The 17,240-nt window shown below is 44.2% G+C and overlaps 1 protein-coding gene across 7 annotated transcripts in view; it reads right to left on the bottom strand.

The window, feature by feature from the left end:
* Window positions 1-17,240, bottom strand: part of KDM4B (lysine demethylase 4B) — a 172,479-nt gene that overhangs the window by 124,922 nt on the left and 30,317 nt on the right. For all 7 annotated transcript variants that reach the window (XR_012656807.1, XM_075070876.1, XM_032777484.2 and 4 more), the window contains exons 2-5: window positions 15,415-15,577; window positions 9,604-9,779; window positions 8,688-8,802; window positions 3,155-3,348 (exon numbers count right to left, since the gene is read on the bottom strand). Coding sequence is in view for 6 of the 7 variants with exons in the window: in XM_075070876.1 (XP_074926977.1) it covers window positions 3,155-3,348; window positions 8,688-8,802; window positions 9,604-9,779; window positions 15,415-15,555 (626 nt within the window). In the remaining variant the exon portion in view is untranslated. The remainder of the gene's footprint in view (window positions 1-3,154; window positions 3,349-8,687; window positions 8,803-9,603; window positions 9,780-15,414; window positions 15,578-17,240) is intronic.

Genomic DNA, 17,240 nt, shown 5'->3' with positions numbered 1-17,240 from the left:
CTTTCACAGAAGAGCTTCAGAAATCATTAACTGGAGCTGTCAAGGTGAAGAGCAAGGAGGAAAAGACTTGGGCAAGTGATGTGCTCTAGCCTTGCGCTTAAGGGAACAGCGGAAATCCTGCCAAACCAGCAATGGCATCTTGTCAAAACACATCTACCTTTGTGTTAGAGACTCATCTATATAACAAGCTTGGCTCAACAGAAAAATGTTTTGCCCAACCCATGGCCTGACCTCAACATCCTTCTTTTTCATAATATTTGCTTTATGTAATTGGTTACAATACAAAACCTGCTCAGCCACTGAATGGCTGGGTTACTCTAAAATCTTATCCACCCTCCACTGCTAAACGTGGCACAATCAGCTCTCCACCAGTTGCAGAGTACTCTCCTGGAATTTTAATGGGCGCAAAAAAAAAAAAAAAAAACCCACACAATCTCATAAGTCCCTTTAAAAGCAGGTTTTATCATTTCTCCTCCCCAGCCCATGCACAAATGTCTGGTGGTCACTCTCTCCAACAACTGTGATTCCTCTTTACCTCTCCACTAGGAACTGGGATTCAGTTTTTGCAGGTCTCCTCTTGCTTCACCTGCCTCCACCCCCAACTCCTGAGCAAGATGAAAGAAACAAAAGCAGATAAAACCCTCTAAGCACTTTGGCAGCTGTTGGCTCTATGAAACAGGTTGAGCTTTCAGTTCTCTCTGTTTTGCCTCCTTCAGGTAACTGTGCAGCACACACAGTCATCTTTAGCTACAAGCTCTACTTCTCCCACAGAAACAGGGGCTAACTTGTGGGAATCCCACTGCTTAATGCAGAACTGGTATTGAGGGAAGCCGCAACAGCATTACAGGAAGGGCTGGTTGTTCTTTTGATGAGCGTCACTGCCCGTTACTTATATTACTCCACAAAGAATTTGTGATACTGGAAAAATGCAGGGTAGAAGGGCAACATTTCAAGTCAGGCCTCATATACCTACAGTGCCATTTAAAAATGGCTTATTTTCTCTAGATTCTACAGGTCTGTTGCATCTTACACATATTTAACATGCGCAATTTCAGCTTTATGTGGTCGGCAAAAACAAAAACAAAAAAAGACAAAAAACAATTTTAATACTGTACTTGTAATGCGGGAGATTCCGCCCGTCATTCAACTCAATGTCATTTTGACTATACGCGTTTTTCGCTTTATGCGCTAACCGCGGAATGGAACCCCACAGCCTTTATTCTTAAACCTTCACCCACAAAATCCAAATGCTACTGTGCAGGGTCTTTGTATACAAAGCAGCAGCTGCTATTTTGGTGCTGGGCCTATGTTTCTCTCAAGAGATAAACTGGTCTCATTCCTGTTTTCTGAAGGCAACACTCCTCTTCTGGAGTACAGAATGAAAAACCTCAAGAAACAAAGAAAAGGGGATGACTATGCACAAACGTGTAAAGGAGTGAGAGGTATCATTAAAACCACATGCACCCAATGCAAACCCTGTCTACATTAATGATGGATTCTGCATGTAGCATTTTAGAGCACACATTTTACATCAAATTACATCTACTTGCTGATGTGTGGCTTTAGACTACCAAAACCAAGACTTTAAGCTTTACCTTTCCTCACGCTCACTGCTACATGGTTAAAGGATAGTAAAAATGTCTGATGCGCCTCTGGCACCACCTAGTGGAGACCAGGGACCAAATAAAGATGATTTTGAATGTGCTGCCTCCAAAGACAAAGACAACTTGATGGTATCTAAAATGAAAGTTTGTCACTTTTTATTCACAGCCCAGAGATCCACTTCTCCTCAAGTCACACTAGTTTATCACAGAGAGCATAACTGCTCCTGTAAGTCCTTTCACCTCTGTCTGAATAAGAGAAACTGAAGCCAGGTGAGCCACAAAAATAGATTAATATCTTCCATTGGGTGATTCAAAGATTTGCATCAAGACCACGGCTGAATGTGTCACAGACTAGCCCCTCCTCCCCATTCCATCTGTATTGTAAAGGAACACCATATTTATCCATTACAAGCTCTTTCCTCCTGGCAACTCTCATTCACCCGCAGGCTCTATCAGCCTGGAAATAAGTGGCATCACTGGGGACTCATACTGTTGAGAGATGGGAAAATCTTGTCTGCCAGTGCCAGGGCACAGTGACAAGAGCTTTACTGTGACATTTAAGCTTGAATTTGCATGCAAATGTCAATATTTATTAGTCACATCAAGATCCCCGGCAAATCACTCTTTTGGGTCACCAAGTCTCTCTGGTTATACTTTTAAACAGAAGGAAGCCTGTGGAAACCAAATATACAGGCTTTTTATAAGCTATTTAATCCCATCTTCCCTGATTCCTTCATTTCACCCTATTTATTGATCATTTTCATAGAAAGCTAGTTTTAACCAGGAAATGCATAAACGCCTCCAAAAAATACTTAATATGCTGATTCAAAAATCAGCCAGGAAAAATTAATTCCCTCAGCTTCCTCCAGAGATTGGGAATATCTGGCATATTGAACCGTAGAAGCTTAAGATAACAGATGCCGTCTGCCCCACAGCAAAATGTGAGGACTGCAGTGCTCATGTTTCACTGTCACTGTTTGCTTATGTCTCTCAGCTTCAATCCTGTGCATTCATTACAAAAATTCTCAATGTTGAAATACAGCTCTCACTGTTTTTAGCCCCTTCCCTCCCCAAGAGCCCTATTCTCTTATGGACACCCTTAAAGGAGGATGTCAGAGCCAGGACTTATACTTCAAAGTGAGACAGCAAGACAGAGAAGTGAAGGAAAGATAATGTATTCAAATGGCAAGTAGGAGAGAAAGAGTCACGAAAGAGAGCCTGTGTAGACCTCTATTGAAATAGCCTGCAAAGGAATGCTAGTGTAGACTGGGTTTTCAGGAGTTTTTTGTGCAATGAAAGAAGCCAGCTGTTTATGTCAGTATAACTAATCTGAAGTCTAAGGGGTACTAACTTACAGTGATATCAACTTTATGACCAAATATATTCACTTTCATCTTATTGTCAATTACTAGCAGTTGGCTTCCTATCAAGGTTGTGTACTGGGGCGATACACAAGACCTTATATAGAAGTAGAACATGAGGCTAGGGTAGTGTCCGAGCAGAGACAAAAGTTCACGATTATTTCTCTCACCAACATTCTACCCACTTACCAGGATTTCGGCTCCCCAAAATGTAGGTAGTTGATGCTGTAGAGATCCATGTCCTCAGTATGCCATGCAAATGTTGTTTTCCACATGCCGAAATAAAGGTAGGGGGTGTTCACACCTTCTATGATAATCCCACATTCATGCTCCACCATGTCCAACAGGGTGTTCAGATTCCCAATATTCCATTCTTCTACATCCTACAAGACAAGAGGGCTCCATTCAGTATAGTCAAAGCAGAAACATATCAGGAGCTGCTTTAGCAGAACAGACCGATAATCCTTGATCTGCTCTAGTATTCTGTCTCTAAAATTTGCTGAAGTCAGGTACGTCATAGGTACAATACGACACAATAAAGAAATAAGGGCTAACTTCCTGAGCCCAAAGAGGCATCAATGCATGCTTTGAAACATGACAGGGATAGACCTTGCAACATTTTTATCTTGGTTAATATGAACTCAGATGCTACTCTTTTATATAAACAGATTAATCTTTTTTTAAAAAAATCCATATATTTTATGCAGTGCAGTTTATGCCCTACATCTCCTCTTTCCCCCTCAGCCCCCAAGTGATTACAGAAGCTATAAGATACACAAAAAGGTTAAAAGGAATTATGTTCACATCCAAAATTTTCTCTCTCTTTAAAGCCTAAAATTTGGATATAAATTTATTCTAACGCCTTGTGTTTTCCAGACAGGCTTCTGTGTCTGCACTAATTCAGTCCCTTTAAGTTCCAGTCATTTCCAATATATTTGGTTTTTTTTAAATAAATGTTCACCATATACTAAGGAAAGGTTTTGCTACTTCTTTGGTAAGGCTTCAAGATAGTGTTTAATTAGAAGCTGCATTATCTCCAAAACAGGCGTGTGTGTTCTGTGGGGGCTCCACCACTGGAAAACTGACTCAATCAGAAAAATAAAATTGAGTAACAGTAAAGTAAATTTACATGCTTTTTTCAAATAACTTTCAAGTGAAGGATCCACTTTGAGGACACTGATTAAGTGCATTGGACTGTATAGTGCCTATACCAGTAGATGGCTCTAAAGCAGCAGCAGTCCTTCACTGAACAGACTGTTAGATTCAGTGCTTTCAAAAGTGCCCTTAATTAATGAGAATACATGCAAAGCCAAAGTAAAATTACAGTGGCCCACCTCAAATGCTGGCCTACAGATGTCATGAAGACAAAATTGGGATGTGGAATTTTGCTATTTTTAAGATTTCAAGAGAAGCAACAGTGGAGAGAAAAAAAGTTTAACAGTTCCTGTTCGTTGGTTTTCTCCATCTCAGTAGAGACTGGTAAGACCACAGATGAGCACAAGATGGTAGCGGAAAGGTTGACGGAGTGCAGAATTTCCAAAAGGAAGCTAGCAGTACCCTCCCCCTATGAGTGCCCCATATGTATTCAAAATTGTTCTTGAAATACCTGCTTCAGCTGGCTTGCAGCACCTATAGGATTAGTAGAGATTCAAGTTGCATCCACACTATTGCTCTTAAAAAGCAATTTAACTTAACATAGTTTAAATGGCTAACTGTTAAATTAAACCTTTTTCACAACCATATTAAAAGTATCTCTACTGTTATGCCAAACACCAATTCAAATGCACTTTTCAATACATGGAAACATGGAACACGTTAAAGGTTAAGTGTCCCTTGATTCCACTTTTACATCAACCTGCACAGCACCTCAGAAAGGATCCCAATAAAAACACAAAAGGAAGTGGCACAACAGGTGTAACGTAACTACATATCTGAGCATTCCAAAACCTCAGTGATGGGAGCAACATAAATATTTAGACAAAGCCAGTTACCAAGAGTATGCGTATACATTTAAATGTCTGGTGGTCCAATTACAGGTTATCTGTTTATCTGAAGTGAATAAACCCTACTTATAAGGTTCAAATACCGGTGCAAAAATCAATTTTGAAAAGTGTTTTTTTTAAGAATCAATATATTTCATCCAGGTTATCATCACTGGAAAATGCCACAGGCATGCAAGAGATACTAATATTAATATATTTAAGTCAAGTCAACGAACATTTTGAGTAACCACTGCTGTGGAAGCCTCAATAATGTGTATTTATTCCAAGTCAGATAAGTTGGGGGGGGGGGGGGGGAGTGTATTTTTCTTTATACAGTCAAGTAGCTCCAGTGTAGAATGTTTGTTCCCAGTGTTTGCTCTGTTGCGTATACAGAAGCACTACACGTTTGACAGTGTGATCTCTTTTTAACTGTCTAAATATTACAACCAGTCAGTCAACGCTCCAGAGATGCAGTTTTCTACTCAAAAGGAAAGAAGGATGAGGGGACCATTGTATATTTCTTCTTTTCAAAGAGAACCTTATTCTGATTTTTAGAAGTTCTTTATAACCACTATCTAGTCCAGGGGTCAGCAACCTTTCAGAGGTGGTGTGCCGAGTCTTCATTTATTCACTCTGATTTAAGGTTTCACGTGCCGGTAATACATTTTAATGTTTTTGAGAAGGTCTCTCTCTACAAGTCTATATATTATATAACTAAACTAGTGCTATATTGTAAAATAAACAAGATCATCAAAATGTTTAAGAAGTTTCATTTAAAATTAAATTAAAATGTTGATCTTACGCTGCTGGCCCGCTCAGCCCACTGCCGCTCAGAGGTTCCATTCACTGGCTCCTGCCAGCCGGGATCCCAGCTGCGGGACCCCCTCAGCCCGCTGCCGGTCTGAGGTCCCAGCCCTTCCCACATACAGCAGGTATCTACCATCTCCCTGGTTCTGGCCCATTCTCTTCCTCTCTCTTCACTGAGCTGAGGGTGGGAGTGGACTGAGCACAGGGCTGGGGATGAAGGGTCTGGCCAGGAGCTAGAATGAGGGAGGGGGTTCAGGGTTGGGGCAGGTGGTTTAGGTGTGGGGGCACTTACCTGAGCAGCTCCCATTTGGTGTGAGGGGTGCAGGTGGGAATGTGAGTGGGGGTGCAGGAGCTCCTACTTGGTGCTCAGGATGGGGCTGGGGATGTGCAGGGTGCATGGGATGTGGGAGGGGCTGGGGATGTAGGGGGTACAAGAGTCAGGGCAGAGGGCTAGGCACATGTGAGTGGGGTGCAAGTGTCAGGGTAGGGGGGGTGGGTATGTGTGAGGGTGCCAGAGTCAGGGCTAGGGTCACGCGGGCGGGGGTTGCAGTCAACAGAGGGCGGGGTGGTACAGAGCTCAGGGGAGGGGCCTGGGGGAGGGTGTGGGGTGCGGGGCTCAGGGCAGAGGGCTGGGTAACTGCCACCCCCAGAACCCCCAATCCCACCCACTCCTTGTCCTGACTACCCCCTCCTGGGACCCCACCCCCATCTAAGCCTCCCTGCCCCTTGTCCCCTGACTGCCCCCCTTAGGACCTTACCTCCTACCTGTCCCCTGATTGCCCCAACCCTTATCCACACCCCTGCACCCAGACAGAACCCCCCGGACTCCCATGCCTAACTAACCGCTCCCCACCCCTGACAGGACCGCCAGAACTCTGGACCCATACAATGCCCCCCTGCTCCCTCCCCTGACCGTTCCCTCCAGAGATCCCCCCACCCTAACTGCCTCCCCAGGACCCTCCTTGCTCCCTGTTCCCTGACCCCTATCCACCCCCCACCCCCTAACAGAGCCCAGGACTCCCATGTCCCATCTAAACCCCCCTGCTCCCTGACTGCCCCCTCCAGAGACCCCCGTCACTAACCACCCCTCGGGATCCCACCCCCCATCCAACCCACCTTGCTCCCTGTCCCGACTGCCCCCACCCCTTATCCAACCCCCTCCCACAGACCCAGACCCCTTACCATGAGGCTCCCCGCTGATCCAGAGTCCTGCTGCCACGCACGCAGTGCTCTGAGGAGCGGGGCGGGGCTGCACGTGGTGGCAGGACTCCGGATCAGTGGGGACCGTCTTTCCCTCCCCACAGAGCCAAACGCTGCCCCGCAGGAGCGCGCAGCCTCAGCCCCCACAGCACTGTGCTCATGGCAGCATGGCTCATGGGGAAGAGGGGGGAAGGCAGGGGAGGGGCCAGCAGCTTGCTGTGGTCGGCCCGGCTCTCCAGCCCGCGAGCGCGGATCCTGCAGCTTACCGCATTGGCAGGATTTTTAATGGCACACTGGGGTCCCGGCAGGCCCCAGCGTGCCATTAAAAATTGGCTCGTATGCCATAAGTTGCCGACCCCTGATCTAGTCACTTTCCCCAGTGAACACACAAAAGTCATCTTAGGACACTCGCAACCAATAAAAAAAGGTGTCCAACTCCTCTGAAAAGAGATATTACAGTTACCTAAATAACCCCTGTAGTTCCAACTGGATATGGGCTCTGCTCTGCACATTGGGGTCTAACCAGTGAAACATGTTCACTCTTTATCCCAGCTCATTGTAGATAGGTGTGCAGGACAATTACACTCAAAATGAAGAATTAGAAATCCATATGAATTTCCTACTCATCCATGAAGCTAAAATAGTTTATATAAGAAGATTTCACCATTGACTTCATCAGGAGCAGAGTTAGACCAAGGGTGAATTCTTTTGAAAATCCCACCTCCGTGTACAAAAAACACACCACCACATATTTAATAACTTAAATATTTTGTAGATTTGTGTCTGGTTTAGAAGTTATTTTAAAATATTTTATATAAATGTGCATTTAGATATTTAAAGAGAAAAAAGTAGTAACTCTTTGTTAAGGCAGATTAAATTACAGTTTTAGGTGGTTTAAAAATAGGTGAAGTCTGTACAAATCAGGTATTAGGGAAAGACCAGACCCTTCATTGGTCCAATCCAGCTTTACCTTGGCAAGTAAACAGGTACTACATTATATTAAGGATACTCGGATTCTAAAATACTTGCCTATAAATAAAACTGTCCACATTAACCAAACATTTTAGATGTATTAAAAAAAGAGATTTATCAGTTTATATTCCGTTACTTTGTCTCTTCAAAAATGAGTGTTATTTTCAGTTAAAACGTTGTATTTACAGATAGTGAAGATAATTTTTTATTACGAGCACAAGGCCTGAAGTGTTGTGTTTCCGGATCGCCACAGCACTTCAGCAGAAATCTATTTCACTCTTTGGCTGCTTTTCCAAAGGGGAAAAAAACCCCACCCAAAACAGGAAGGTGGCAGATGCGCTTGCTTTTCCTAGAGTCCATCTGGTTGGACAGTCCATTCTAACTGGGTGGCCATTTTCTTTAATGGTGTTGCGGATGAATCAGGAGAACAGATCACCAGTCTCATCTCTGCCAGAGGCTTCGTGTGATCTTTGATTAGGTACTTTTTGTCTGATTCTTAGAGAGGCCAAGCACTCTCAGCTTCCACTGACTCCACTGCCCAGCACTCTGAAAATCAGACCATATAGTTTCCCCGTGAAGAAAACGGGGACAATACCTGCCCTTGCACAGGTGTTGCCAAGATAAATTAACTGTTTGTAAAGTGCAATGCAATTCTAGTGCATTGCAAGGCACTGAAGAATTATTATTGCTATTTATTAAGCGGGAACTAAACGTTATGGTCCATCTAACAAGCAGCTGAAAAGTATGTACATATCACTTACTGCATCATATAGTGAGCCACTGATATCTGCCCCATAAATTGGTGAGACGAATGTCAGATTCTTCCAGTATTTGCGTTCCAGGTCTTCAAAATCTTGGTGACGAGGAGTACAATACCTGACCAGCAAAGGGAAAAGCTAAGAGTTTAGGAACTTAGATGTTCAACAAGTATAGTTACTGTCTTCTACACTTTGAGCTACTTAGCAGACCCAGAGGAACCTATATCCGAACACCTAGTTAATCACTCTGTTCTACCTACTGTAACTGATTGGCTGCAACTAGTGTTCCCTCTAATTTTTCCCACCCATGTGCGGAATGAATTTTTTTATGTGCATCAATACGGAGGTGATGTGTGACACATCACCTCCATATTGGTGCACATAACAAAATTAATGTGGCGGGGTGGGGCCAAGGGGTTTGGAGTGTAGGAGGCGGCTCAGGGCTGAGGCAGAGGGTGGGCTTGAGGGCTCCGGCTGGGGACAGGGATGAGGGGTTTAGAGTGCAGTGGGGCTCCCTGGGGTTACAGTGGGGAGAGAGGTTGCCCCCCCCCCCCCAGCTCTCTCTTCCTGCGGCAGCACCTGGGCTGGGGAGGAGAGGTACCTCTCCCCTGGACACAGCAGGTTCAGGGCTAGGCTGGGTCGGGTCGGTTGCCTAGCCCCCGGCTGTGGCAGGTTCGGGCCAGGCTGGGTCGGGGAGGGTGCCTGTACACGTTCAGCAGAACATACAAGGATGCTCCAGCACAGCCTCCTCCGACTACAAATCTGAAACATTACAAGTACAAGCCATTCCCACCAGAATGTTTCCAATTTAACAAGTTTGGCTGCAATTCCTTCCCAGCTTGTAAAGAAGAAAGGCTTTCCAACTGCCCCTCCCAATTCACAATACCACACCAGATTGTCATTCATAACAATTACATACTTCTCACTGTTGGCCAGACGCCGGTATTCTCCCACCGTCATGGGTTTCTTCTGTATATTATACTGGGTGAATAATCCCGACTGCCCAGTCACCACCTGCTGGATAGGCGCTGGGATGACCATGTCATCGATGTCATCGTAAGTCTTTCGGGGCTTCCATTCCTTCGGAGGAATCACCTGGAAGAGGAGGAAAGAAAAACAAAAGTCACATCTATGCCACACAGACACTTAACTTCTGCTAACACAAACACTAGTGTAGGCGTATTTCACACTGCTGCAGTCCTCCAGCTACCATAGACCAGCCACATGCATTTTAACCATCATGTCACCTAACTCTGCTTAGAGCAGGCCTAGGTAACAGTGGTTAAAACACTGGCAGCCTGTCTACTACAAGCCCCTCCCACTGATGGAGCTGCACCAGAGGAAGATCAATGGTGAGAAACACTTTTTTGAAGTTGGTTTAGACTTTCACTGTACTTCAAAACAGTTTATATCCTTCTTTCCTGGAAAGTGGCATTTTTTTCCTCTCCTCCACCCTAAGAACCTGTAATAAATCCACTATCAGCCCTATTACAAGACATACCCACACCCACTGATTTCAGAGCCTTTTAGAGATTTCTAGTGACACTTACACAATTAAAAATAGAGAGATTCACAACACGACTGAAATTGTTTGGTATAACTCAATTATACCCAGCAATTAGTAGTTTGCTTCTTTTCCGTTATAAGTTTGTACAAACCCTGATTTTACCCGAAAATGGAAAATAGGAGCTAAAACCTAGTGAAAATTGAAAGGAATTGCCCCAGTTAGCAGTATGTTGTGAAATACACCTCAGCGTAGGACCCAATCCAACTCAAGACTCCCAATGCCTTCACTAGGAGTTAGAACAGGCCCATAACTGCAGAACTTCTTTTCTATTGGATACCTGCATTACTACTCTATTGTTAATTTGCTTCATGGAATGATTTCAGGACCAGTGGTAACATGAAGGAGGCTGGCAAACCCTGCTGAGATTGTCACACTCAAGTCTACAGATTATTAAACCCTTCTGAGCTTTCAAGGGGCTCTCAAGCTCTCCCTACACTAAACAGGAACAGAATTAGTCTGATGATTTTTATACATTATTCTTGCAAGAGGAAATGCTAAAGTACTTTCCCTCGAACGGTAGATCAGGACTGGGTTAGAAAGACAGTTTCAAAACAGGTTATAAGAGCTCTTCCATATAGGGTTGCCAACCTTTCATGATTGTCCTGGAGTTTCCAAGAATTAAAGATTAATCTTGAATTAAAGATGTCATGTGATGAAACCTCCAGGAATACATCCAACCAAAACTGGACACCCTAGCTCAGGGGTGGGCGAAGTTTTTGGCCCAAGGGCCACATCTGGGTGTGGAAATCGTAGGGCGGGCCATGAATGCTCATGAAATTGAGGGTTGGGGTGCAGGAGGAGGTGAGGACTCCGGGGTGGGGCTGGGGATGACGGTTGGGGGCGCAGGAGGGTGCTCCAGGCTGGTACCGAGGGGTTCAGAGGGTGGGAGAGGGATTAGGGCGCAGGATGGGGTCAGGGGTGCAGGCTCTGGAACCCACTTACCTCAAGCAGCTCCCAGAAGGAGCAGCATGTCCCCCCCATGGCTCCTACACAGAGGCGTGGCCACTCAGTTCTGCACACTGCGCCATCCGCAGGCACCGCCCCTGCAGCTCCCACTGGCCGCTGTTCCTGGACAAGGAGAACTGCAGGAGTGGCACTTGGGGTGGGGACAGTGTGTGGTGCCCCCAGCTGTCCCTATGCATAGGAGGGGGGAGCTGCTTGAAGGAGCAACACAGAGCTCCGGCATGCATGGAGCAGGGTAAGCCCCCAACCCTGCTACCCAGCTGGAGCTCGAGGGCCGAACTGAAAACATCTGAAGGGCCAGATGCGGCCCCCGGGCCGTAGTTTGCCCTCCCCTGTTCTAAACCATGCTAAAACCTTGAGTAGCACAATTCAAGAACACTATTAAGCCACAGTTAGGTTCCATCATCAGTAAAAACAAAACAATTTTTAGCCATGTCTGGGAAACCCACTGACAACACTGTTAAATTTCAGTATCTAGGCAGGACTTCAACACGTCTGTCCTACTGACTAAAAGACCTTGGTACAAGAAGAGGCTGATAGACAGGGGCACAAAGGGAGTAAGCAAACTTCAGTTCTCTTCAAACTCAGGCCATGTGGCAGGATCATCATGGTTTGTAAAACAGATGGGCCAAAAAAAACCATGAAAAGAACTGTGCTATAGGCCTTTCTGCCCATCTGGAAAATGAAGATAATATTCAGCTTCTTCACAGGGGCATTGAGAAACTTAATTAGGTAGCTAGTGTTTATAAATTGCTTGGAAAACAAAGTACTCAGTATGATTATTTCAAACCAACTCCCTTTACTCCAGTGCAATATTTCTTGTTATTGTGCTTAATAAATGGCCAAAAGTAGATAAGGAGTTCTGCGGCAAAGTGGGTTTTCATCCACAAAACCTCATGCTCCAATACGTTTGTTAGTCTATAAGGTGCCACAGAACTCTTTGCCACTTTTACAGATCCAGACTACCACAGCTACCCCTCTGATACATAAGTAGATACTACAGCTAGCACCTAGTTGAAGTAAATAAAGGAGCACATATTTGGAATTCATATGCTTATTAGTTCGCACCAAAGCTGGATTGAAAAGGAATCCTTTCTATTTTAAGCAATGAAAACCATTAGAAGAGGCTTATCATAAAGAAAAGCAAAATTTGATGAAAAGATAGACAGAGGTCCTGTCCATATTATGGCTGTAGCCCTACCAGCAACATCCATGTCTAAATAGCTTTTGCCAGCATAGATTCCCTGGCTGGCACAGTTGGGGATTTTTGTCTGAGATCTGTGCTAAAAGTAGTGTTATAAAATCACACTAGATGCCCCCTGGGGAGATGCAGGTGGTCTGCTGTGTTGTAGAGCACAGGTTTTCCCCCCTGCCCCCCACCCCAACACAAAATAAATAAATAAATAAAAATTTGTCCGCACTGGTCAGGGAAATCCTGCTGGGTAAACTGCTAGGTAGAGATAATAGACTTTGTATAGACTCAGCCACAAAGGCCTAGGAAGGGAAAAGGCAAGACAAAAGTACAAAGATGATGGACAGAGCGCTCCTTTTAAGAAGTGAGCCACTAAAGATATAAGCATTGGCTCTCCTTAAGGATAGATGTCCCACTGTTTCCTGGCTCTTTCAGGCAAATGCTGAAGGTATGAAAAGACGCTGCAGAGCAGTGTAGAGTTTGGAAGGTGGAAGTGTCAGTTTAAATAGAATAATGCTAGCCCTAAATGCTGAGGAGGTTCCCCTGTGCATGGAAGGTGCATGTCGAAGGACAATGAGGAAACTTATTTCAAACCTGAAGAATAAAATATACAAATTTAAACCAAAAAAAGAGAGAGATTAATTATGATTGATAGATATGGAAGGACAGATTTGATTGTCAGGGAAACGGGTTCTCCAGAGTAAAGTGGGCTTTTTTGCCAATTAGAAGCCCATGTCTGGATAAAGTTGTCAAGGCACAAAACCAACATTCTGCAAAGCTGAGGACATAGTACTGTTGGAAAAGCTACCTCTTTCTGAGAGTTGAATTCACCAACAGCTTTTAGACTAGTTACAATAATCTACTCCAAAGGACTCAGAGAGAATTAAATCATTAGTACACTTGAGTGAGCAAGGAAACACTTCATGGAGAGCTTTTTATCAATACCAGGCTCCATTTTGCAATAAAAGCAGTAATTGACCTGTTTTAACAAGGAGCTATTCTCTCATGCCTAATAGTTTCACTTTTCTGTGTGTGGGCTCTATTTTGTTCCATTAAATGCCAAGTGTATATCTGCCTCGTTAGGACAAATTAGTCAATCTGTGATGCAACAAGATATGGTCACAAAAGGATTTTTCCTAGTTAATTTGCCCTGATTTTCTCTAACATTCATGTTTATAGCATTTAAACTTAGAAACCAGATATGACCAGCTCTCGCAATGGCCCAGTACTTCATTTTGTTTTCTAGTCTTACACTGAGACATTAGATAAAAATTCGAGTACATTTTTTTAAACTAGGAATGACTATTTTTATAATCAACTGAGAGTCTGACAAAATTTACCCCATTTTCTTTTCCCCTAAAGGAGGATAAACTGAGGACATCTACTTCTCTGACTAATCACCAGCCATGTTTATTCAATACATTTATTCCAAGGATTAACACTAAATGTTATACACCTCTACCCTGATACAACGCTGTCCTTGGGAGCCCAAAAAATCTTACAGCATTATAGATGAAACTGCATTACACTGAACTTGCTTTGATCCGCTGGAGTGTGCAGCCCCCCTCCCCCTCCCCAGAGCACTGCTTTACCGCATTATATCCAAATTTGTGTTATATCAGGTGATGTTACATCAGGGTAGAGGTGTACAAGGATTACTTGTTAATTAAAAATAAAAATAAATTTTAAAAACATTGCAGAATCAGTAAACCTTTTCTGACTGAATTTCCGGTGTTTTCGCTCATACGTGCCTGCCAGCTTGACATTAGCAAACAGACATTTGGGAAGAAAAATAGGGATACCTTTGAACTACACTGAACTAGGGGTGCCTTTTAAAGGGCAGGGATAGTTAGCACATATGCTACATGGAAACGCAGTAATAATTTACACCAAAATAGCATTTTTCAAACTATTTCAAAGCACTTCACAATAAACTCGCTCACCTCCCTATCAGGGGGAATATTGACTACTTTTTACCGATGGGCAAACAGGCTCAAAGAACATAAGAACGGCCATACTGGGTCAGACCAAAGGTCCATCTAGCCCAGTATCCGGTCTTCTCACAGTGGAATGTCAGGTGCCCCGGAGGGAATGAATGGAACAGGTAATCATCAACTGATTCATCCCAGCTTCTGGCAAACACAGGCTAGGGACACCATCCCTGCTCACCCTGGCTAATAGCAACTGATGGACTTATCCTCCATGAACTTACCTTGTTCTTTTTTTAAACTTTGTTATAGTCCTGGCCTTCACAACCTCCTCCAGCAAGAAGTTCCCAGGTTGACTGTGCATTGTGTAAAAAAATACTTCCTCTTGTTTGTTTTAAAAGAAATTACAGGTATGATTTTCAAAAGTGCCAAAGGGAATGAGGCGCATAACTCCACTGGGATTTGGGCATTAACTCCCTTTGGCATTTTAAAATATGCATCCTATGTAAATTGCTTGAGGTCAGAGAACGTCCACAGCAGAATCAGAACCAAAACTCAAGAGTTCTGACTCCCAGCACACATTCAAATTATAGGTCATGCTGCTTCAGTACTAAGGGGCACATGCTATTAGATAGGAATCTTTCAGACATCATGTTAACACAAGTCAGTGTCTAGTTCTCCAGCTAGAAATTAAAATCACTTATGTTTGAAGAATAGGGAATAATCACAACGGTTTGGCCATTATGTCTCCTCATTAACAAAAACGTTCTAGTTCCCAAACAACATACAAACTACAGCCAGGCATATACTGGCTGCTATTTTTGCCTGGATTAGTCATGCACATTACATGTAGACAACTTCGATAACACTCAAAGAAAGAGCAACACTAAATAAAAGCAAACTATTTCTCACTAGTACTGTTTTGTAGACACCTGTCCCCAGATTCCTTCCTTGCAACATAATTTGTACTTCTCAACTGAGATACTGTATCTAGTACAACAGTTTATAAACCCAATGCTGAGGTTTCCACCTACGAGGTTTTCAACTTCTCTAAACCCGGTATGTCGAGATCAAGCTCACCTTGGCAAGCCCTGCCCTATGAGCTCCCTGCGATTCGATGAAGGCAACATATTTCCCAAAGTTCCGAAACTCCTCTAGGGTAGGACGGAAGGTCATGATCTTACAGCCAGGGTTCTGTGGACTTGGGTTTTCAGACCCCATGTTTCCAGTGAGTTTTCAGCACCTGAAAAATGAAAAGGCAAAGGGGTGGGGAAGTGACAGAGAGAGAGAGAGAAAGCAGACAAGTTAAAACGGAAAAAAACCATTCCTTTCCTCACATTCTCTTGCACAAATCTCAAGATAAACATATGCAAGCTTCTCCATTTTCCCCACTGATCAAATATTTCAGAGCCCCATTGGTAAGGAGATGGCAAGCTTTTCGCCAGAAACAATTTTAACACTATATTTTTATAATCAGTGCCCATGTACACTATGCAGAGCCACAACTGCAAACAAAAATTATATGTAAGCAAGGTCGGAACAAGCTTTTCCCTGACATCTAGTCATGAGATTTGGGGGTGGGGGGGGGGGGAGTAAGATTTTATGGCCAGACTGTATTTACATGAACACACCTACTATGCCTAGGTATCCAGCAGACACCTGTGTTGCCCAAGTGATCAATTTTGGCTGGTGTTGAGTTACAAATCACTTCAGTACTGAATACAGAGGTAATGAAATTTTGCCATCCTTATTGTAAGAGTAAAGGCCAGCAGGACTGTACTAAGGCTCTGTCTACACAAGCACTTTTATCAGTGTAACTTTTGTTGGTCGTGGTGTGAAAAAAAAAAAAAAGCCACCACACCCCGACCAACTTAAGTTTCACCCACAAAAGTGCTGGGTGGATAGCGCTATGTCAGCAGGAAAGGATCTCCTGCCGACAAAGCCAATGCCGCTCGCTGGGGGTGGTTCAGTTTGCTTGTTGCGGGTGGTTTAGTTATGCTGACAGGAGAGAGCTCTCTCGTCAGCAAAGAGCAGCTACACGGGAGACCTTACAGCAGCACGGCTGTAGTGGCACACCTGTGCTGCTGAAAGGTCCGTAGCGTAGACATAGCTGAAGCTTGTGCTGATTGAGAGGGTCACCTTTAACTGAACTGAACTCGCTGACATGGGGTTCAGATGCCAAATCACAATGGAGGGAGAGAGGGTGGGGACAGGTGTTTCCACCTGGCAGTGTGGGCTCCTCCTAAGAGTCAGGCACCATTGGACCTGCTCCTCTCCACTGTTTAAAAACAGAGCTGATTAGGCTCCATTGACAGTCTTTTGTTTTGTTAAGCAATCACTCGGTGATTTCAGCTCTAATCAGGTCTAAGTGATGAGCCACAGGCCATGTCTACACTAGCAGGTTTACAGAGGCACAGCTGTACTGATACAGATATGCCACTGTAAGATAGCTTGTGTAGCCACTCTGTGCCAATGGGAGAGAGGTCTCCCATAGACATAATTAAACCACCTCCAGCGAGTACCAGCAGCTATATCAGTGAGAGAGGGTCTCAGTTCATATTGGTGCAACTTATGAGGCTCAGAGGGGTGTTTTTTCACAATCCAGAGCAACATATGTTATGTCAACAAAAGTGCTAGCGTAGACATAGTCTTAGACCTGCTGTAGGACAGTGTTTCTGAGAAAGAGAAGGCCCAGCCAGTACTAGCAGTGAGGTTACCTCACTAGCTGCTAAAATCACAGAGAGCTGGATGGAACTTCAACAGACCGACTCACAGAGGTCTCAGTAAAGAGGCACGTGACAGTAAAAGGTGATGGCACAGGGACATCGGTGGCAGAGCAGATGATGGAGTGGTGAAGCGAATGGTGGCAAGACAAACAAAGCATGCAGTGACACAGGTGGACAATG

Source organism: Chelonoidis abingdonii, chromosome 11 (genome assembly GCF_003597395.2).
Source record: "Chelonoidis abingdonii isolate Lonesome George chromosome 11, CheloAbing_2.0, whole genome shotgun sequence".
In the NCBI taxonomy this organism is placed as follows: domain Eukaryota; kingdom Metazoa; phylum Chordata; order Testudines; family Testudinidae; genus Chelonoidis; species Chelonoidis abingdonii.
Note: the sequence above shows the minus strand (reverse complement) of the source record. Positions and strands in the feature narration are given on the sequence as shown.